The 23,719-nt window shown below is 40.2% G+C and overlaps 1 protein-coding gene across 1 annotated transcript; it reads right to left on the bottom strand.

Moving 5' to 3' along the window:
* Positions 1 to 1,556: 1,556 nt before the first annotated feature.
* On the bottom strand, positions 1,557 to 22,065 carry l3mbtl4 (L3MBTL histone methyl-lysine binding protein 4). The gene is given in 19 exon segments (XM_030756990.1): positions 1,557 to 3,272; positions 3,355 to 3,417; positions 3,866 to 4,026; positions 5,728 to 5,810; positions 7,377 to 7,454; positions 7,699 to 7,827; positions 8,186 to 8,285; positions 8,420 to 8,534; positions 9,435 to 9,545; positions 9,645 to 9,730; positions 13,778 to 13,854; positions 14,023 to 14,165; positions 14,263 to 14,354; positions 14,429 to 14,564; positions 14,638 to 14,742; positions 15,716 to 15,801; positions 17,373 to 17,403; positions 17,405 to 17,427; positions 21,990 to 22,065. Coding segments are annotated over 19 exon segments (1,878 nt in total). The 3' UTR covers positions 1,557 to 3,089.
* Positions 22,066 to 23,719: the final 1,654 nt, after the last annotated feature.

Genomic DNA, 23,719 nt, shown 5'->3' with positions numbered 1-23,719 from the left:
GAGCGGGTGTGCTGCTAATCAGAAGGTTGGTGGTTTGATCCCTGGCTTCTCCAGACTGTGCATATCCTTGGGCAAATGAATGAGACATGCTGTATAAAGTGCTCATGTAGAGCAGAAACGTACTCTATAAGAACCAATCCATTTACAGTTTTATGTATATTTATGGTCTATTGTTGGTAAAATTGTAGATGTGTATTGTGGATGTAAAAGCCAAACCTGACAAGGGCTAGAAATTAGAAATAGCTGCAATCTTGGTGCAGCACATCAGTTTCTTGCTCTTTATTGGAACTATGTTAAAGTGTATTTTCCCTGTTAAATAAATGTAATTAAATACTGCTCATTACAGGAAAAGTATGCAGAATCTCTGAATACACAACAAATTGAGGCTGCAATTCACGCACTTTCACCAGAAATGGACAACAGAAGATCGGCTGGTCTGATGAGTCTTGATTTCTGCTGTGATTCTGGGATGATAGGATCAGACATAAACATAAAAGCATGGATCCATCCTGCATCATATCAGCAGTTCAGGCTGGTGGTGTGACGATCTGCAGGATCATTTCTTGGCACTTTGGGCCCTTTAGTACCAGCTGCTAAACACATCCATCCCTTCATGACCAGTGTGCCAATCTGCTTCCATCAGTAGATAATGCACCGCGTCACAAAGCTCAAATCATTTTCTTTTTCTTCAGTGTGACAATAAGTTCACTGTACTCAGTTGGGCTCCACAGTCACCAGCTCTCAGTCCAATGGAGCACCTTTGAGATGCGGTGGAACGGGAGATCTGCATCACGAATCATTCTAAATTCAAATCTTCTCCAAAAAACACAAGTTTTTAATGAGATAGGAAAATAAACTAATGTAAACGATTACTGAGAAGACAAATGACTGTATTTTCAAAGCCAAATCTTTTCCTATTCTTGGTGGATACAGGATTTCAACAGCTCTACTCTTTGGTATTTCATAATGCTCCAAACCACGCAGCGACAGGTCTGGGTTATGACCAAGATGCAGTTTGATTTTCTATGTTATGAGTCCTCCTCTGTCCAAATGAGAGATCAGCACACAGACCAGATCAGAAACTTTATTGGTCTCAACAAATACTGACAAACAGCAGAGAGAACTTGGATAAAGGCCTTATATCAGCCCACTGTTGGAAACACCAAAATACCCGCCTGGACCTGTTACAGTGGAAACCTGAGGAAAGCTGTCGTGTAAACGAGATTTTGCAAACTCAAAGTGTGCAACAGATCGCTGCAGGCCAGGAATATGCTGTTCTGAGTTCAGTTTTACAGCTCGGCCCCCCGCCCCTGCTACGCCATCACAGAGGAGAAGAGGTCAGAGAGAAGCAAGGCTAACTAAAATACAAATCTATAGATCTATGGTTACTCTAAAATAAAACTCTATACAAACACAGTAGATAACAAAAGAGACTGTAACACGAGAGAATAAAATTATAAATATAGACTTTGCGATTATTCCAAAGTTAAAAAATTTCTTCTGAAAATTCAGAGTTATGAACAATTGTTTTATTGATTGTTTAAGAGATGCAGCCAATTACACATTTCCACAACCTGACAGATCCCAGCAGAGGAGGCGGGATAACGGGACTGCTAAAAGTCTGCGAAATGAAATGAAATGAACAGAGTGGTGTGTTTGGGAGCAGAGGGCACGGGAGGAGGTTAGAAACCTGGTGATGAGACCTTAATGAAAAACTGAAACAGTGACATGGCAGAAGATGATGTCTGGTTCATCCCAGCATAGTGTTGCATCTCATTAACACACTGTGGAGTCAAAAAACATCACAAGCAGGTTGTGAATCAAATTCACCCCAAAATCCAATGTACACGTTTTCCTTTGGTCTGTAATGCTCTTCAGCCACAGAGATGACAGTTGCCCAGTTTTGGACATCTATATATGGCAATATCACCACAGATAATGTCTCTTAATGTTGCCAGTTTAATTTTGGGACATTTAATTGTAATTATGAATTTTGTGTAATACTGTTTTTTGCTTGTGTATTTTCCTGTAAATAGAGACAGATGCAAATATACAAACATTTGCAATTTGTTTATAATGTCTAGACTTGCTTGAAATTTTAATTCTGTAATCTTCTGTAATCACGAGACTTTTCTCATAATACTGTAATTTTCTGAGACTAGAAATTACAATTATGGATTGATTACATATGTTCATATAATCAGGAGATTGGTCTTCATGGTTGTAAGACTTTCTAAATTATGAAAACATTTTCAGTGAACATGTCAGGGTGAGACGACTGCACCTTAAAATGTTTTCAGATAAATGTCAGACTTTTCTTCTAATGTTTAAGATGTTTCTTCATATAAGAAATTATTTATGCCATTTTTTTAGCATTTCTTCCTGTTAAGGCAGAAGATGATGTCTGATTTTTTTGTCATTATGAGACAATTTTTCACAGAACCAGTTCCTTACAGTAAAAAAACAAACCCTGATTAATTTAGTTACAGGACAAATAAAAGCACTTGACTTTTAGCATTGCAGTCGTTTTTAATATTCTGAAGAGCTTTTTTTGAATTTGACATTTGTGATTTGTTTGTTTTTTTCCCTGATCATCATATTTACATGTAAATATGATAAAAGAAGAAACTCTGAGAATCTACTTCCCAGCACTGATTTACAGATAAAATAAAATGAAGAAATTATCTTAAAATGTTGGATATAAGTTTTCCATAAGTTTTGAAGCTGAATTGTTTCAAATATCTCGATCAGTTCAGTTCCTGGCAAAACTTCCACTGCTGAGGAAAAGCACTGATCATATAAGACCGAAGCCCCACTTAAAGCTTTGCCTCCAGTTGAATAAATGAAGCTCAGCTGTTCTGACGTAAACTGACAAAATGACGACATCAACTGAATTTGATGACAGCACACGACTGACAATGACCTGCAGCAGAAAGGTCATTGTAACATCAGAACTTCATGCAAATTCATGTCAACTCAAGTGACAACAGAATGGAAAACATGGCCCGTCCAGATCAGAGAGGAAGGGGTAGAGACCATGGTGATGGGGTCTATCAGGTTTGGATTTAGTCAGTTACAAGCTGCGAGTGTCAGGTATCGGTATGCTCAACGTGTGACTGGCTCTTATCCTTAGCATGTGACCGACTCCTGTCCTCAGCGTGTTTGAACATCAGGATGGAGTTGTAGATCTTGAGGGCGGGACCTAGTTTGATTGACATGATCCGGATGATGTCCCGCTGGGTGAGCAGCAGGAAGGCCCGTCCATCAATTTGCTAGAACAGAAGCAGGAACAAATCAGATCATTGCCACCATCACGTCATTAACTCTACACCACCGACTGACTGGCCACTTCACCTCGTCTCTGAACTGTTTTGCTTGTTCCTCACAGCCGGGGAGAGACTCTATGAAATCTGACACCTTAGACGGAGAGAGAGAAAAATATCAGAGACAGGCAGGTCATACAGACACTCACTAATGGGTGTGCATTACCAAAAGATTGAGCAGGGGTGGCTGTAGCTCAGTAGGTAGAGCAGGTCACCTACTGATCGGAAGGTCAGCGGTTCGATTCCTGGCTACTCCAGGCTACATGCCAATGTATCCTTGGGCAAGATACTTAACCCCAAGTTGCTCTCCGACCATCCTGTCAGAGTATGAATGTGTGTGAATGCTAGTTAATTAAAAGCACTTAGCTTAGTTTAAACATGGAAGTGCTTGTATGAATGTGAGTGCATGGGTAAATGTAAACATGTTGTATAAGCGCTTTGAGTGCTCTAACTGAGTAGAAAAGCGCTATATAAGAGCTAGTCCATTTACCACTCTTATTTACTGCAGTTAGTGAACTGCACAGCTGCAGCATCTTTCTGACCTGCTGGACGCTCCAGTGTTGGACAGTCTCAGCGTGCACTCCTGCAACCCCTGGCAACAATTTGCGGTGTTGCTCCCAGCATAACGACAGGTCGCGGGTGGGCTGTGCTGACATGGCCGAGAGGAAGACAGACTGGTGGAGGGCGGCCTGCAGACTGGATTCTGCTGCAGGAGAGACAAAGAGGTCAGAAACACTGACTGATGTGTAGTAACATCTCAACAGCCATAAAGTAACACACAGCAGAAACGCAACAATCTAATGACAGCACCTTAGTACCGCACTTCATGAACACACACCTGAGTCAACATAAAGCGACTAATAGTGAGTTACAGCAAATTTAAACTCTTCAAACAGAGAAACTTCTATTTAATGGTGAACACGGTCAGCAGAGTACTGAACAGTAATGTTTATTATCGGCAGTCTTAAACTCAGTGACGAGCGGTGTTATGATTTCAGATCAAATCTATCAGTCAGACCACGACCATCAGAGACCTGCTGAGACCAGGATCACTCTGAGCATGAACTTATTTAATATGTGAGGAATGAGCAGCTCTCACCGCTCAACAGTGAGACGGGCACCATGTGACATTGCTCAGTCAGCTGATTGGTAATCAGAAAGGGTCTGATGTCCTTTACAGGATGAAGCACAAAGAGCACAACTAACACTGCAGCTACCATGGCGAAATGTTTCCATAGAAACAGCCACCTTGTCTGCCTGCTGTTTCCATGGAAACAGTGAGGAGAGCACTGCTGTTTCCACAGTGTAGATGAGTTTATGTCAGTGACCATTTCAACCATCACAAAGAGGCTAAAGCAGCCTCAGGTTTGTGTCACCTTTTTAATGACACAGAGCAGCTGAGACGCTGACGCTACGACACACCTCGCTTTCACCTCAGTCACCTCTCCGTCTGCTTTCTGTGCTGTATGCAAACTCACCTAAAGAAGAATTTCTAAGCTGCAAAATGACAGAAGCTCAACACATAAAAATAATTTATTTTCAGTGATAAACTAAATGTTATGTCTGTTTTGTCATATAACTTTAATGAGATAAAACCAGCTGCTGATTTCAGAATATGACTATGGCTGTAAGGAGGAACAGGACAGGGCATGGACATGTCCATACGCTGGACAGATGCATCAAGGTGGGTGGAGACATGCTGCAGAGGAGCTCTTATCTGATCCTGCAGACTGCATGAACTGCCGCACTTTAAACTGCTCCAGGTCTGTGGTATGTTTCTGCCTACAGCAGATGAATATTCGTATTTGTATGCAGCAGTAAAGCTGCTGTTGTCTCCCTGAAACCTGACATCAGCAGTTTGGTGAATTCTGCAGTAAAATGTTATCAGAAGCAGAACAGTGGACAGGAGCACCTCTTTACTTTCAACAACTTATACCAGCATATCAACATAAACAGCAATCACATTCTTCCAGACATTAAAAGTATCTATGAAAGCAGACACCTGAAACAAAACATCTTGGCTCATTCTTGAAAAACAATCAGTATATTAATATCTAGTAATACAACATGTAAATGAATTCCATTTGTAGTGAAGCCAGAGGAAGAGGCAGGAGCACAGATGACTGTTTCTCTTACCCAGACTACAGCAGCAGCTCACAGATGGATATTTTCTGCTGGTTTGTGCTGCCTGTATAACTCACTGACCTGCCTCTCAGGAAACATCAACCCTTCACCTGTGGATGATGATCACTGCAGTATTGTAGGGTCTTTACCCACAATACAAAGCGCCTTGAGGCGGCTGTTTGTTGTGATTTGGGGCTATATGAATAAAATTGAATTGAATTGAATTGAATTGCAGATCTGCTTCCCTGTGCACCCCCCCCCCCCCCATCCCCCTTATTACCTGGGCTGAGGGCTGTGAGGTGAGGCTCCTCCTCTTCCTGTTTCACATGAAGGAATGTGGTTTGCTGGGGCATTTGTGTGGGCCTAGCCAGAGAGAAGGAAAACAATCTTCACGTGTGGGACAAAAAACTGCAGTAAAACCAGCATTCTGCTGTGAGTCCACTTTTCATTATACTCTGAGTCTAAATTGAACTTACATATTCAGAATCACTTCTGTGTTTGAACAGGTTTTATTCACTGACCCCCACCCTGAAGATTAAACTTCCCCATTAAGTCAATCAATAAATGTGAGTGTGAGGGTATGAATGTCCTCTGAAACGGCGGAAACCTCACTGCCTGAGTGTGTTTTAGAGTGTGTTTAGGTTATATAATTCATCTTATATAACACCTACTCAACCATCACCCACACACACACACTGCAAAAGATGAACTTTAATCTGAAAATGAGAAAATTCCTGAAGAAATTTTGATTATGCCGATGCACCTGCTGACATGTCAGCAGCCAACAGGAGCTAACAGGATGTGTGAAGAGCCAGCAGAAGCTAACGATTGCAAGAAGTACTGGCAGCATAATGTACATAACCCTTGATAAAGAGCTAGGTAAAAAGAGGTGTTGAATGGTCTTGCAATCTCAAGATTATTTTTAAAGGCCAAAACATTGACAGGTATCCTGTTTACACAGCACACAGCAGTAGTCACAAATTGAGCCAATGAGGCAGCCACAGGCCTGTGATATGTATATTAAAAAAAATCATCAGACTTCATGAACCCCGAAAAGCAGCTGTAATGTTTTGGAGCTTTTATTTTGAAAGTCAAGTATAATTTAACTAAAATTATTTGCCAAATTATACTTCGTAGATATTGTTTGTCTGTGCATTTTATTTTGAAAGGCCAGAACATTTAAACACTTCCTGCATATCCACTGGTACTCATAAAAGGAACCAGAAAGGTGGAGTCAGAATACCTTCAATAAGCCCAGATGAGTGACACTAATATTTGTGAAGTTTTACTTCAAATGTTTTGGTTTTAATTTTATTTATTTAGTCTTATTTTAAAGGTGAACCAAACACTTCATATAATGTTCAGCTGTGCTTATTTGTTTTAAAGCTGCTTTTTGAATGGTCTGAATAAACACAGGACACACTGACCTCAGTTCCACACCCACTCTTGAAACGAATGAAAAAAAATTTGCACTTTGTTTTTTTGCTAAATTTGTAAAAACCAAATCACTACCAAAAGTTCCCGATCGAGCCATAAGCCCTGATGTAACCTTTGTGGGGGTTTTCTCAAAGCTGCTGCACAATTTTAGGCAGAAGAAGAAGAATAACAATAATCAGAATAATGAATCTGTCAAATAATATATATAGTGTGCCTTAATGCCATTACATTGGCACAGTCAACTAAAAAATCTCTCAAGAAACTTTGAGTGTGCCTCAAAATCCTAATAATAAATAAAAAATAAATCTGATTATAAACGGTGCGTCTCAATACTATTGCACTGGCACACTCAGTAAGCTGCTACAGTGAGACAGGTAGAAGGGACAGAGACGTGTGATTGACTTTACTGATTACACGCCGATCGCAGGGCCGTGTGTCTTACAGACACCTAACAGGTGGACAGAAACCTGTCTCATTATCTGTGTCTCTCACCTGTCTGTCAGTCTTCTTCTCTTGCCAAGAGGAACCAGGAGCTCCTCATCTCTGGGCTCTGTCTTGTGAAAGCTTGTGCTGTTCAACAGACAGTTAATAAAAACCAAAACCATGTAAACAGGATTTATTTTCAAACTTATCTTTAAGCAAAAATAATGACAAGCTGCTCTTCTGCAGTAATAAATGTGTGGCTCCCTTTGCTGTGGACACATTAAGAAACATCATTTCCTGTTCTGTGTTTGTTTACATGCTTGTAGCTCCTTCCTTTCTCAGATTTAACAGCGCACGCTCCAGAATATTTTCTACGCTAGTCTACATATACCTGTGTGACTGGTTGTCATGCTGACGCATGGTGACAGGTATGAGGGTGATGACTCGTTCTCCTCCCAGCCTATCAGGAAGCACCATCTCCTTACGCATGTTAATGTCAGAATATGGACAGCCGAAGGCACTGGATGGCAGACGTGCACAGAGGTAGAGAGAAATTTAACAAGAGCGACAAAAACACAGAGAAAATACAACCAAGCAAACATGACTCACCAACAGAAACATGAGACAATAAACAGAAACACATCTCAACAAAACCAAACCAAACAAGTGTCTGTGTAGTTGTTGTCAGAGTGGGAGACAAGTACCTGTGGCGTCTGAATGAGAAATACACCTGTTCTGTGTTATACATGTAAATTTGGGGTGTGAGTCAGGGACCTGTGATTTCTTTGTGAAACAGGTACCTGTGATGGTGTCTGAGGTACGTACGTAGATGTAAGAAATGTACCTGTAGTGTTTTGTGACACAGGTGAAACAGGTACCTGTGGTGTCCAGTGTATTTGGCTCCTTTAATGTGTCCGACTCCTCTGCAGCCTGCAGTAGGACACACTCCCTGAGAGGGGGAGGGCAGGTGGGACAAACCTATCTCACACACATAAAAACAGCCATAAAAAACAATTAATGAATCTGCCCCAGAATAACTGGCCTTCTCAAATGTATCTCTCTCTGACCTATCTGTCTGATCAGTCTCTCTCTCTCTGACCTGTATGTCTGACCTGGGGGGGGTTCCAGTGGGTGTCCGGTGCGCTGACACCAGCCAACAGGATGCAGGTCACAGAGGTCACTGTCACACCACACATCAAATTGTGTCGACCAGCCATCATAATGAATCTGCAGGTACACACATTGTTATATACTTCCTCACATCAAACATGCACACCTGACTATTTTTCTCACGTGACGTCACGCACACATTGCTCTGCCATGTCCTCAGCACCACCAGTTGCTGGAGAAAAATTTGTATTCCCCTGATTGGTTGCCAGTGGTTCCTGGAGGTTGCATGCAACCTGCATCCTTGAGAAGGTGCTGAACCAAAAACCTCCTGGTGATTGTTTTGGTTGCTTGCAGATTGCCACGGTTGCCTCTAGTTTTTCATGTCTGTCTGCAAATACTCACTAAATACCAGCCGAGCGGTAGTACAACTTGAATGGAGAAGGTTTCATTCAAAATAAAAGCTGTGCTTCAGCAATGCAGCCAACATGTTTCAAAAGGCGCAACTTTTACTTTGAAGGCAAACTGCCTCCATTTCCAGTTTGCGTTGCACTTTTCACAGTTTCTCTACAGCTTAGAGAACAGCTGGTCAGTCTTTGTGGACAATCACTTCATTCAGACTATAACCACAGCTATATGATGGCAACCAAAGCAATCACAAGGAGATTTTTGCCAGCTGGTTGGGGAATATACATTTTTCCCTAGTGGTTGCCAGGGGGTCACATGACCGTTCTGTAGGCCTTCATGATCGTTTTCCCAGTGACTGTCATTAACCTCCAGCAAACCCTCACAAATGATAAGGGAATACACATTTTTCCCCTCATTACCGGTGGTTGCCAGACCGATCTCTAGGCCTGCGTGTCAGGGCCTTATTCACGTGATCCTACAGGGTCACCATGACTGTCACACATCCAAAATGGCAGACAAGTTAACGTCACATTGTTAGTGGCCACGTGTCTGCAAACCCTCATTATCATTACATACTTCATGACAGCACAGATACACAAAGGAACACGTTACCTTCACCCTGTAGTCTTCTGTGTCTGTTACTGTGGCAACCCGTATCAACATAGGGTTCCTCCTGTCAACCATCTCCAGTTTGTGGTTCATCTGGAAACCGTGTGGTGCTCTCTGTTAGAACAGAGGTACAGGGAAAGCCATAAGTTATCACAAACAGATCACTGATCAGATCTCGCTGCTGTCAGCTCGCCTAGCCTCCCCTTCCCTCACCAGAGTGAAGGCTGAAATAGGAGCAGCAGTAGCAGTAGTCTCTTGAAGGTACTCCTCCCACACAAAGTTCTCAGGGTTGGGGTGACCTGAAAAACAGAGTACTACAGAGTTTTACAGAGGAATACTATATTCTGTGCATAATTACAGTGTGAAAAAGTGGACTTGTCATTATGGCAGCCATCCACTGAAACTGGCTCTGCATCTCTCTGCTGAAGCTTAGGATAATTACTGGGTACTGTGAAAAAAATGTAAACATCAAACTATTCTAACTTTCTCAACTTTGTGAATCCAACACCTGGAAAGATGAGCAAGGACCTGAGGAACAAAATGAAGCATTTTAAGCCAACTAATGTTAGTGCTAGAAACAGAGCTCAGGGAGCTCGTGATGACATGTACAACAAAATATGCACCAGCCATTGTGTGTGTGTGTGTGTGCGTGTACTGAACATAGCTTCATTTAAATAGATCGTGCTCATATTCTCTTGGGTCACCACATACATAATTGTGTACATCACTTTCTACAGATAAACTCTACTGTAATATTCATTTTCTGACATCCCCTGGCTGAAAGGATTATGTAGGCAGAAGATGAATTTTTTTTCTGTCAAAATTCCTGCATCCTGGCCAAACGGGAGATTATAAACTGAACTGGAGTGAATCCTCAGCTGGAGATAATCACAACTGTGAAACTCATTCAGAGCAATGCCGTATCTCCCTTCTTATCTTAACTATAGCTGCCATAATTCAGTCCAACATAGAGAAAAACCAGAGGATTCATTCTAGCCATTTCTGGTGCATATTTTTCCACTTTGATGGCCATCTACTTTGTCCATGTCATCATTAGCTCCCCGAGCTATGTTTCTAGCACCAAAGCAAGTTAGCTTCAAGTGTTTAATTGTTTTTCCCATATCCCTGCTCATCCTGCCAGGTGTTGGCTTCACAAAGTTAAGAATAGTTTGCTGTTGAATTTTTTTTCCACAGAAATCAGTAATTATCCAAAGCTTCAACAGAGAGAAGTATTCCCACTGTTGCCAAGTGCTGCTCACAGGAGATCATCTTATTTCCTCTAAAACTGTAGGATCTTTAATTTATACATATAGTTTATAAGAGAAAGAACCTCAAGAGTACAGCTCTTACCCTATATAAAGTACCCTGATGTTGCTTTTTGAGATCTTTTAGCCTCATCAGTCAGTGATTTCTCGATTCAAACGGTCTGGCAACAATTATGTCTGAGTATGGCTGGTGAAATTTAACTCAACTTAGCTTTCCAAAAAAATATGGTTAATCACAGTTAATTCATGATTTAACAAGTGGACCAATTACATTTTCACACAGGGCCAGGCGGGTTTGGATAGCTTTTTTCCCTTAATAAATAAAACCACAATTTAGAAACTACACAACATCTACACTGGTGCTCCATCAGGACAAGCTTGCCTTGTCAAATCTGACACTAGACATGAACTGAAACATACAAAAGTGAAAACGATCTCTCTCTTTCACCTCAGACAGTGCTGTCATAAGCCTGTTTGCATGCATTCTTTACATTACTGACATCTTGTGGTTGCAGTTGGCTACTGTTGCTGAAAGCACCACTTCTTTCATGCTCATAGGAACCTGCAGCTGTCTACATTTTACAGGAGTATCTGTCTCCTGTTAACAAGCTGAGAGGCCAGCAGCTTTCTTCTGGTGGTTTTGCACGTGCATTGTGGATGAACGCCTGTTCTTTGATGGTACACTGATGGAGACCTGCGTGTGAGGCACGCTGCTGCTGACTGCTTTCACTGTTCTGAGATCAGTTACGATCTGCACTTTGAGTGGAAACACAGTGAGCATTAGCAAAGAAATGAGCTTCAGTGATTTATTATCGTAATAGACGAGTTTCCTCCTGCTTAACAACCTTTGCCAACATGTCTGATTTAGAGAAGATGAAATGTGAAGAAACTGTTAATAACTCCTTTAGTACATTAGCACGGAAAGCTTTGACGATGATGGAGAGGGATGGCAGCTCTGATTGTGTCTGCTGTAATAAAACAGGAAAGCTGACCAGGTGCCAGAACCTTCAGATTGACAATGTTTGAATGTAATGAGCTTAACTGGCTGTTTTGCCAACACTCCACCTTCATTTTTAGTGAAGCTAACAGTTGCTCCGCTGGTAACTGGAACACGGAGACCCCCAGACTGGGAAAATGGCTCCAGCAGATTTCAGGAATGACATCTCTGTCCAGAAGAGCGCAGTCCTGGGAACAGCTAAGATACTGCGCAGGACCCTCAAGCTCCCAGGCCTCTGGTAGAGGACCCGAGCTTGGAGGACAAACAAAGACCGCCTGCAGGGTGAGTGGGGGAATATATATTCGCCAGTATATGTGCCTCAAGGTGCTTTATAGGGTATATTCCCATTATACCCTTTTAAGATAAAGACCCTACAATTTTAGAGAGAAAACCTCAATGATCAGATGATCCTCTATGACATGAAACTAAAGTCTTTAATATCATATCCTAAAGACCTTTATGAATCTTATTATCCCAAAAAGAGAGCTTCACTTCTTCTCACACATGATCAATATGCTCTCTTTCTAGTTTCTGTTAGTACGTGCATGTGCGGTGTGTTTTTCATAGAGCTTTTAAGCCAGTGAATTACAATAATCCAGCTTCAAATTAACAAATGCATGAACTAATTTTTCAGCATCAACCTGAGACAAGATGTTCCTGATGTTAGCAATACTGCACAGATGAAAATATCAGTTCGACATACACTCTCCTCCAAAAGTATTGGAACAATGATGCCAATCCCTTTATTTTGCTGTAGACTTGAAACATTTCAGTTTGACATTAATCAATATGAGATCATTTTTTATTTCCAGATATTTACATCTGTTCAGAAGATTGCGCCATTTGCCTGAAGCCACCCATTTTTCTCGTGAGCATAACTATTGGAACAGATAAACTTATAATAGATTAAAGTGAATAGGACTTAATATTTAGTTGCAAAGCCTTTGCTTGCAATAACTGCATCAATTCTGTGAGCCACTGACATCCCTAAACTTTTGCATTCTTCTTTTGTGATGCTTTTTCAGGCCCTCACCACACAGGTACTCCCTTCAGTCTCCTCTTTAGAAGGTAAAATGTTCTATAGGGTTTAAGTGTGGAGATTGACCAGGCCAGTCAAAACCCTCCACTTCCTGCCCCTGATGAACACCTTTGTAGTGTTGTCAGTGGGTTTTGGGTTATTATCTTGCTACATGATGAAGGATCTTCCAATCAGTCTGTTTACATTGTACTGCTGCTGTCATATGCGAGATCATCAACAAAGATTAATGAGCCCATCCCAGAAGAGGACATGACATCACCTCCACTGTGTTCCTCAGATGGGCTCGTATGTTTGGGATCATGAGCGGATCTTTTCTTTCTCCAAAGTCTAGCCTTTAATCTTTGTCTCATCAGTCCATAAAACTTTATCTCAGAATTTCTGAGGTTTCTCTCTATACATCTTGGCAAATTCCAGACCGGCCTTCTTATTCTTCTTAGCGGTTTGCATCTTTTAGTGAAGCCTCTGTAGATTCTCATTTAGTCTTTAACTGGCTTAAAATAAATCAAAACCCGCATCTTCCAAATTCTGCCGTTATAATGTTCCTTAAAGAATTCAGGAATAACTTCAGTCTGAGCTAAGATATCTACAGCTGAGAAGTTTTGGAACATCACAACATTAATCACTAATCAGACAAACGAAAACCTCTTGAAATAATAAAGACAAAGGAAAAATTACATATCAGAATTTTGAAGTCATTTAAAGCCATTAGAAAGTTCAAATTATGAGCTAAACATAGAGAATGAAGATTTCAAAACTCAAATCTCAACAGATAACTGGAAATCAGCTTCCTTCCACTAGAAAAAGTAACACATATTAAAGGGTAAAAAATTTGAAAATGTCTGGAAACCTTTTCTTAAAGGATTTGCATTTTATAAATAACTAGTCTGAAGAGCTGGTATATCATCTGAACATGGTTTTCTTTGTTTTTTAATGAAATGGGTTCCCATGTTTGGAGGGTTTACTTTGTTTTTTGTGTATCTCTTGTGTGATCGTTGTTTTACAGTAATGTGTGTATATAAGTATAGTGTTTAGAAGGACTGCATACCCTGCGGTGCAGTCAGAGGTCGTCCCTGTTCTTGACACCAGCCCACCGGATGGATGTATGGACTGCTGCTGTCACACCTGACGGATCAATACAACCATCAGTACAAACACCCAGTGTTAACTAACAGATATCAGATGACACGTAGCTCAAACAATCACAAAGAAACTGCTGCAACTTCACCTGCTGGTTAACACCAACACTAAAAATACTGCAAATAGAAATAAGTCTGTCCCCATCTCTCTCACCAGTAATCATATGTGTCGTCCCAGTTGTCAAAGTGAACAAGGAAGCGCTCATCGATGACATCAGCTACAGAGGCAACGCAGACGAGTCCAGGGTTCTTCCTGTCGACCGCCTCCAACTTCATCCCCACCGTGAACCCGCAGCCCTAAGAAACAGACAGGACAGGTGGTCAGACAGATAAGTGTATCTTGACTGCAGTGACAGGTGAACAGAAAAGTTGTCGAGACAGACTGTATACTGACTCCAGTACGACAGGTGAACAGGGCTGGTGGCGCAGACTGAGCGTCTGTGGACTGAAGGTACTGCTGCCAGTCAAACTCTGTCTCACTGTGACCTGCAGACAAACAGACAGATGAAGTAACCCACGCCATGTAGTTACCTCTGAAGGGACTGGGCTACCTGTTGTACCTTTAGGTGGGTGAAGTTTGTGGTTGTGCTCTTTACACCAGCCTGCCGGTCTAATGTCTGGTGAATCTGCATTTACCCAGAAGTCATAGCACTCTGAATACCCATCAATATGAAGACGCAGCCGACAGCCAATCACCTGATAGAGACAGGAGAGCCATGAGACTGCATTTGAACAGGAGTGTGTGTGTGAATGTGTGCGATAATTTTACCTCTGCAACTGTCACCACGCAAAACATGGAGGGATGCATTGGGTCAATGCCTTCCAACTTCATCCCAACTTTAAAACCAGTTTTCCTACTGGGAAAGGACTGGGACTAACAGACAGGTCAGAGACAGAGACAGGTCCGAGATCAGACATATGCTTTTTATTACTTTTATTATTTTGTTAAACTTTTTAAGGCGTTTTAATAAAAACTAGGCAACTTGCACAACAATTCAGACAGCACACAAAACCCATTAACAATTATTTAACAATAACAATCGCCGTTAACAATTGTTATTTAATTACTTTTAGTTTGTTTTGTCAGAGAGTGGAAGTATAGTGGGTTTATTCCAGTTTATTATGTATTTTGATATTTTAGAAAAGGTACTGATACTGATAATTCCTTTGATTGTCTTATTTTAAGTGGTTCTATGAAAACTGTGACGTGTGAAGAAGAAAAGAGGCGTCCTTGTCATGTTTCTTGGTGTGAAAGTGGATGAGTTCATCCATTTGCAGTGACTGTGGCTTTTGGTGAATTACACAATCTCCTCTATGTAGAGTATTAATAAAAATGACCAGCAGACCTCACTATTCTAACCAAGTCTGTGTATATTAACTGAAGCCTGTCTAATCAGGGAGAGGGTTTAAAATGGAGGTCACAGTTTCTATTTGGGTGCCTAAGACTTTGGTTATTATTTTCATCTGTATTCGTTAATAAAAAGGGTTTGTAGAGTTTGTAGCTGATCGGCTCTGTTAAGTCTTCATCCAGTTTGAGTAAAACTGCTACAGCAGCTGTGTTCATATGCAGGGAAATTTATGATGCATTTTTTTTATTTCTTTGACCAGTCTGGAAAAGGGGAATGGGTAGGAAGGTTTATGGAGTTCTGCTGATGTCAGGACTGTCAGTCTTTTAAATGTGGTGTTTTGATGACTATGATAAGTTACAGACTATGTGAAAGGTATTTTCTAAACAAGGATCTTGGGTGACAGATCTTACTTTATTTTTTTAGATGTATTCCAGTCACAGGTCTCACAATACTCTCAGCCCTCCTCCCCATACTGTGTAATCTATATTTACTTGTTACCTCTGTAAAGACTGTGAGCGGAGCAGCTTCAGCCTTCTGCTCAGTTAGGTACTGCTGCCAGGACCAGGACCGCCTCTTCACATTCACTGAGGATCACAGATAATCACATCACTGCTCCGATGACTGATTCAGTGTCAGTTGTGACATGTTAAACCTCTTAACATCTACCTGGTCACCAGTGACCTGTTCAAGGTCTGTGGAAGGGTTATGGTATGTTCACAGACACCCGACGATTCGATACTATCACAATACTTCACTCATGATAAGAAAATGGCAAATTATGTTGTCAAAGTTAAATATTTGTTTTATCCAATAAGATAAAGTTATCTCAATTCAGTTCATTTTTGCTGCAAAATGTGATTGTCAAGCATACGGCACTGTCACTAAAACCTGCCATAAACGCTGCCATAATATGGAGTCAAACTGCTGTCCATCAGATATCAGTCTGCAACTGAAGGGAGTCATGTTGGCAATTACCTGCAATCTGTTTCTGATAATACAGCAAATAACTGGGATTAAATCAATGAAAATCAGATCTCTATTGGTGTCTGCATACATGGAAATTCACAGTTAACTATTGTATTTGTGCTCAGTAACCTTCCTGCTCTACAGGAATATAACCAGCATGCCAACTGGCAGCCACTTTGCCTGCATTTATCAATTAGATAGCAATTATTTGGAAACCTTCGACTGGGACTGTGTGCAGAAGGGTGGGCTCCTACCAGCTTCATGAGTCTTACGGTGTGTTCACAGCTGGATCACAGAAGGTTTCTGCAGATACCACCTTCTGTTTGCTCATCAGTAAATCTTTTGTGAACTATGAAAAGCTATATGGTATAAATTAATAGAAATAAAAGGAACAGTCCCACTCCCCAGTGGTTTAATATAAAACAGTCATAACACCCGTGCTGGATTAATGATTATAACATCATATGCAAACATGTTTTTCTACTCTTTGTTTTCAGTTTTAGGAAGCATTACTTTGAAATACAGTAGAAAGAGGTACTTTTGTGAGTCATTATTCATCGTTACCTACTTGAATTTGCTTCATATGCATTGCTACATTTGTTTCCACAATATTATCCATACTTGTTACCTCATTAGTAAATTTCAGTCTAACATTACTCAACAACCAAAGCTGATACCAAGCTATTCCTTGGTACTGTACACAATGGGGAAATTTACATGGTGATTACATTTATATAATGATCACCATGTATAATACCATGGTTATATAAAATGGTGCCTGCATTTCTATCACAAATACCTGAGTAAATATGCAAATTAGTCTGCAGCAGAAAGCGTGCCTGCAGACCTTCACAAACATGGGCAGAAACTCCTGTTTGTAACAGAACTGTAAGAAATGGTCTGAAAGAAATGTTAAACTTATTTACTTGCTGCATAGTAAAAAAGCTGAATGAGCTGAGTGTAGTGAGTCCATAGGTTTTGCCAGGAGTTGTAAAGTATATCTTATCTTGCTATCGTGGCTGAAATGCAAACCTAACTCTGATCTTGGTGGATTTTAAAGAAAGAGCATAACTGAAGAAATGTTTCTACCAGGGAGCAGAGTTTACCCCGGCCGCTAAACCAGGAGGTGTGTGTGTGTGTGTGTGTGTGTGTGTGTGTGTGTGTGTGTGTGTGTGTGTGTGTGTGTTACCTTGAGCGGTGCTGATTTTGCTCTTCATCTCCTTGTCTTCTTCTTTGGCTCTTTTCTGTTCAAACAGAAAACAAACATGAACAAATATGAATGAATAAATCAAATACTATTAGAGGCTCATTTGATTTCACAGGAAACTGAAGTTTAAACCCAAAGTGAAACCAATCAGATGAAAGAGATTCAGGAAAAAAGCTTTTCATTTGTGACCCACCAACAGTCCTGAAATATTAGATATAGTTTTGCTGTTTGCATTACAAACTGTAAACTGACATGAAGAAGGCTGTTTAATCAAGACATCCAACATACCTCCTTTAAAGGTTCCACAGGTTACTAATGAGAAAGACATCCCTTTCCCCACCCTGCACTCTGATTTTATGTGTGTTTGATAAAGAACGAGTGATGCATTATTAGTTTTCATCTGTAAATAAACACTGAATATTAAAATATTCATTTGCTACATACAAATAACTAAAACAATTTATAAAACAGCTGCTGATAATTTTTCAGTTGATTTATTTGTTGACTGATTCATGCTTTGATTAGTAACCGTGACACACTGAACTGAATCCAGATCAGCCCTCATACTGGGCCTCAGTCATGTGGAAACATGCTTGACTGAATTTGCATGCAAAATAACTGACAGACTTATGACACGTGTGCACTGGACAATTTTGTTCTGACCACTGTGTGAACGTCAGTGAATCAAACTGATTCCAAATCCACATCAACATCTATTTGCATATGTGGCAGAAATGCCGCAAACACAACAACCAGCTGAGCCGAGATGGGCAGAGAATAAACAAGTAAATAAATAATTACACATTACAAATGTTTGGGAAGTCTGTTTATGTCTAATGTGTCTGAAAGAAAAAGTACTGGCTGCTGTATCAGATTTTTACAATCACCAAATATCAATATTGGTATTAGTCTTAGTAATTCTGTAATTAGAGCTTTCTGCTTCAGGCTCTGGGCATTTTCACAGTATGGCTCTTCTTCCACACACAATGATCCTATGAGTCCCACCTGCTCCAATCAGAGCCATTATCAGATGGTGATAAAATTGTGATTGAATGTCTAAAAAGAAAATAAAAAATATAACTGATATAACTGTAAAATGCAACACTGGTGCAAAAAGGAAAAAAGATTAATGCTGAAAATCATAAAGCTGGTGATTCAGAGCCCAGAGGGAAGAAATAAACACTTTAATTCAAATGATTCTGATTTCTGCGTTTGCTGCTGTTTATTTCTAAAGTGATGCCTTACACATTAGAGTTCTGAAACTTTAATTCAGTAATTTATGTCTTAACAACTTAAAACATATGAGACCCTCTACTACACGTAAAACGCACTGTTAATAAAACAACCCGGACTTGGTTATTTATGTGTTCAGCATCTGATCCAGAGAGGAACAAATAAAGTAAGAAATGCATTTTTGATCATTTTATTTACAGTTTTTTTTGATAAACTAAAATCAAAGCAGTAAACGGAGGTGGCGAGTCTGTAACAATAACTGTGCAAACACATACAAAAATAACGTTACACACCTACTTACAATATTTTTATACGTATCACTGACACATGATATTTCATTTTTTTAATATCATGGTTATCCTCAATTAGGGGTGGGCGATAAAGCCTAAAAATGCACTATTACTCCTATTTTAGGATTTTTGAATCCTTATTTAGGTTTACTAGTGATATAAGATGAGATGAAGCATCGGCAGAATTGAAGATGCAGGTTTGCTCGCTGTATGGTGCCAGCAGTTCTTCCTGTGCACTACAAGAGCCACAGCTGTTGGCCAATGGTGAATACTCCTTCCATTCACTGTGAGTTTCTGCAGCATTGAGTCATCCTTTAGGCACAATTATGCATTAATACAATACTGTGCAAAAGTCTTCAGCCACCCCAGAATTCTTTATATTTTGCTTCCAAGGAGTCAGACGTTCTTGTAATTTTTCAAAGTGGTCTTCAGGGAAAGGCCTCCAGGCTTTATGAGGGTCTTTGGACATTTTTCTTTGGACACTGGCTGCTTTCTCTTCATTTTTAATCCAGTCTTTCCACCTGACCATTTTCAGAGGAATGCTTTTTTTGTTGTTTGTTAACACTGACCTATGAATCAGTCAAGCCTAGAAAAGGCAGGAATAAACCAGTGCTGTGTCACATACACATAACAGACAACTTAGCAAAGAAACTATTTTAAAGTGTATATTTAGGCGCTTTGTTACCAGCAGTCTGTCACAAAAACACAAGTTGTTTTTAGTTCTTTAGCTGAATCCATGAAAAGGGCCAAAGATAAAATCTGCCATATCTTGTGTGTTCTTAAAAATATTCATGAAACTGGGGGACAAAAAAAGAAGGCTAAAATATAACCCTGTTTTCAACAGATGAAAGTATCTGAAAGTCATGGCCTTAAGAAACAGGCAAAAATCCAGCAAAGACCTGACACAGGACCTGAGAGATCTACTGTTCACTGAAGCCTCACATGAAATGGTCTCAGTGGAAGGGTGGTTTTCAAGAAGCCATTCTTAAGGAAGGGTCCAAATGTTTTGTTTTTACTTTAAATTGTCATCAATATGTAGAGAGGAGGTCAGGAGAGAGGTAAAGCTTCTCCAGCCATCTGTAAAACACGGTGGAGATTCGTTCATGGTTTGGGGCTGCATTTCAACCAGCGGTGTTGGTCATCTTGTCAAAATTAATGGAATTATGAATGCTGAAAAAAATACCATCAGATTTTGATCAACCATGCAATTCCATCTACAACAGTAAGTGTATGGACTGGCCTCCCCAGACCCCAGACTCTAACATCATTGAAGCAGTATGAGATCATCTTGTCAACCAACATCCAAAGAACAGCTTAAATATCCTTCAAGAAGCCTGGAGAATTATTCCTGAAGAAATTACAAGACAGCTTGCCTAAAAGAGGTCAGGCTGTGTTGAAGAATATAGGAGGTTATACCAATTATTGACTTTCAAGCTTTTTAGAATTGTACAAATGCTGTGTTTGCCTTATATACTGTATTTTCATAAGTTTCAATAAATCGCTGCATCTTTTTCCCCACTGTCCTACCAAAATAAAAGTAAATAAAGGTTACATACTGTATAAAATCCTCACTTTTTTAAACCTTTGTTTATTGATACATTTGTGTATTATCTTCTGGATTGAGCAGTTCAATCTGTGGACACTGGACACTTAAAATTTAGAAAATTCTTAGTTTTAAAAAGCTAAAATCAGAAAAGAAGAGATATTTTGGTTTGAAAATTAATCAGACACATTTGCTAATTAATCCCCTCGCAGCTTCTCCCTCAGATATCCTGCTTCATGGCAGCAGTCCAACATTAAACGTATGTTTCCCATGGTCACATCATAATTTCTATTTAAGGAAATAAAAAGTGAAACTTTGATAAGACTGAAGATTAGATTAATCTTTTAAAGGAATACAGAGACAAACATGTGATCTAAACTCCAAACTCCAGTCACAACATCAATGAAATCAACTAAAAAAAACTCAACATCAACACACCATGCTGACTCTGAATCAGTTAAATCAACGATGATCAAAATATCACTGATCTATGACAGAAACATTGTTACTACACTTGTCATCATTTTCATCACGGTAGGAAGCAACGCCATTAAAACACGGAGGAAGTCAACACACATCAACCTTCAAAATAAGATTCTATGTACCACTGGAGTTAACTGCATCGCCTCTGAATGGATCCCTTAGGATTTGATGCCGTGAATACAACAATGTGCGGCTGCACTTTACAAACTGATTCGTGGAAATTACATGTTTATATACACATTATACAGCTGAATCGTCGAGACACTTAAAGTGTTATTAATTATAATTTAACTTTATCATGTATTTACCATTTATACATAAGTTTGAAATGGTTAACGTACTAAAGGTCAGGGTGCTGCACTGAAAATTGGACTTCAGTAATACATACTCCTAATAAAACTACCTGTTTGTGGCTGTTTTACTTATTAATACTGCCGGATTATATTATTGTATATCGCTCAATCAGCTTAAACAGCTCCTGATTAAAGTTATGAAGACATCTGGTGGAAGTGAACAATGTGAGTTTCAGTAAAAGTCACAGAAACGTGAGGAGGGTCTGTCCTTGTCCTGTTCTGTAAATCTACGTAGAAGGCTCGAAGTCTACTGATAATAACTGACTAGAGCTCAGAGTGTGTATCCAAAAAGTATCAGGATGGTCTATTTTGATAATCAACTCCTCAATTATGTCATTTTGGAGGAAAAAAATTAAAATTAAAAGTCAAATTACGTTTCTCTGTCGGGTTTCCCCCTCAATATTGTTGCGGTTTCTGAACTTGTATTCAAAAAAAAAACGTCTGGAAACATCTCGTACGGCAGCAAGCTCTTATTGTGAAGGCGCGAGCGGAAGCGCGCCAAATGAGTGTGACCTGACGGCGTCTGTCAGGAAACAAACAGCGGAATGAGGCGGCGGTCCGCGTCTCTCCCCGTCGGCCTCAGCGCCCCTGTGAACGGTGGCAACCGCAACAGCTAGCCACTAAAAGTAGCCACAGGGCCAGACGGAGACGGAGGAGGCGAGCCGACCCAAGTAATGGAGCGTAGTATGAAACTTACCAACCGCGATGATCCGCCTCAATCTGCTGACACACGAAACAACACGGAAACACCGAGAAACAGGGCCTCTGCGCATGCTCCCGGAGGAGAGCGAGCGAGCGAGAGAGAGAGAGGTCATCATTCAGTAACTGATCCTGAGTGTCACACACTCCTCTGCCCACTACTCAGAGGCGCTGAGACAGATCTAATAAACCAGAATCTTCTAAAACAGCGCTCCTGTTCAATTAACTATTCATTCATGGGAGGTTCTACAATATCTAATTTAACAACTTTTGCAGTAAAATAGTTTTATGCAAGAATCCAATTCATATATGAAAGACGTCAGAGAATATGACAAACATTGCTGTGCTTTGTTCTACCTCCTGCATGGGGTACCTTGAAAACTAAAGCAATGCTGGGGTCCTCCCTGTAACATGTAGGATAGTAACAAGATGTGGTGGTAAAGAATGTTGGGCGTTCTAGTAAAGGTCAGCTGTTACACACAGATTTTAGGTTTATAGCACATATTTGTTTGAAGGAAATCACCCTCTGAATAAATACTGTGCTCCCCTTGAGTTGTCACTGTATTCAGAAAACTGCTGTCTCAGCCTCCAAGAACCCTACAGAGTCAGCTTCTAACAATAGTTCAGCCTCATCTCACAAACATCTCAAACATGCATAAAACCTGCTCTTACATATAAGAGCATAAAAATGTAGATTACCCACTCCCTTATTGGGTCTATTTGGTTTTGACATGAAACATATTCACATTTATTCAAAGAATTGGGACAACAAAGAGACTTCCACCAAATATGCTTTTGTTAAAAGCTTTTAGAGTTTGAATGTAACCAAATAAATGTCTGAAATGGTTGAGCATCATCTACAAATGATCTCTGGAGCTTGAAAAAAGGGGGACTGGGCTTCTTTTTGTTTCTTGAAGACGTTTCATCTCTCATCTGAAAGGCTTCTTTGGTTGTCAAACCAAAAGGTGGAGAGACCCAGGTATTTAAACCCCAGTGGGCGTAGTCCCCTGGTGTGACCCACTATTGCTCATGTGCATAATCATATGTGTTAACGTGTGGAAGGAGGCGTGGGTCTTTACAATCAGTGGTTTTGGGTGAAACCAATTTGGGACTTTGTCCCATTGTATCAAGTGACCTATTGAGGTCACCTGAACAAAGGTGTTAATTGGGGTTGAGGTGCACAGTGGGCATATATATGTCCACTGTGAACAACCATCATTGAACAGAGGAGGTGGATTACGTCACCAACTTTCCCCCGCTTACAGCCGATCCTGAGCTCCCTCCCCAGGCGACTCAACCCTGTGATGTTAGCTACAGAGAGAGTAACAGACAGGGGTGGATCTGCCCCCTAAGTTTAATTTTTATTACAATGAAAAAAAAAAAATTGCTACAGTTTATGAATTTCATTTATTTCAGTAATTCTTCAGTAAAACTTCAATGTAAGTAACGACCTCACTTTAACAAAAAAGAACTCTGCTTTGATGTTTCCCAATCTATTTCTAATCTGATCTAATATCAACCTTCACTGATAGATGATGACTTCCTGACAGCCACGTCAGTGATGTTTTACTGACATACTGTTAATACTTCACGTAACAGGAACTGTCTCACATTTAACAGTTCCTGTTACGTGAACAGTTGCTTTTTTATTTAAACAGTGATTCTGCAGTAATGTAAGTAAAGATTTCAGAGAAACTGAACCTGAATGACAGTCTGACAGCTGCATTA

The sequence above is a fragment of the Archocentrus centrarchus genome, chromosome 20 (assembly GCF_007364275.1).
Source record: "Archocentrus centrarchus isolate MPI-CPG fArcCen1 chromosome 20, fArcCen1, whole genome shotgun sequence".
NCBI classification, from domain to species: Eukaryota; Metazoa; Chordata; class Actinopteri; order Cichliformes; family Cichlidae; genus Archocentrus; species Archocentrus centrarchus.
The sequence above is the reverse complement of the archived record's forward strand: the minus strand, read 5'-3'. Positions and strand labels throughout refer to the sequence as shown.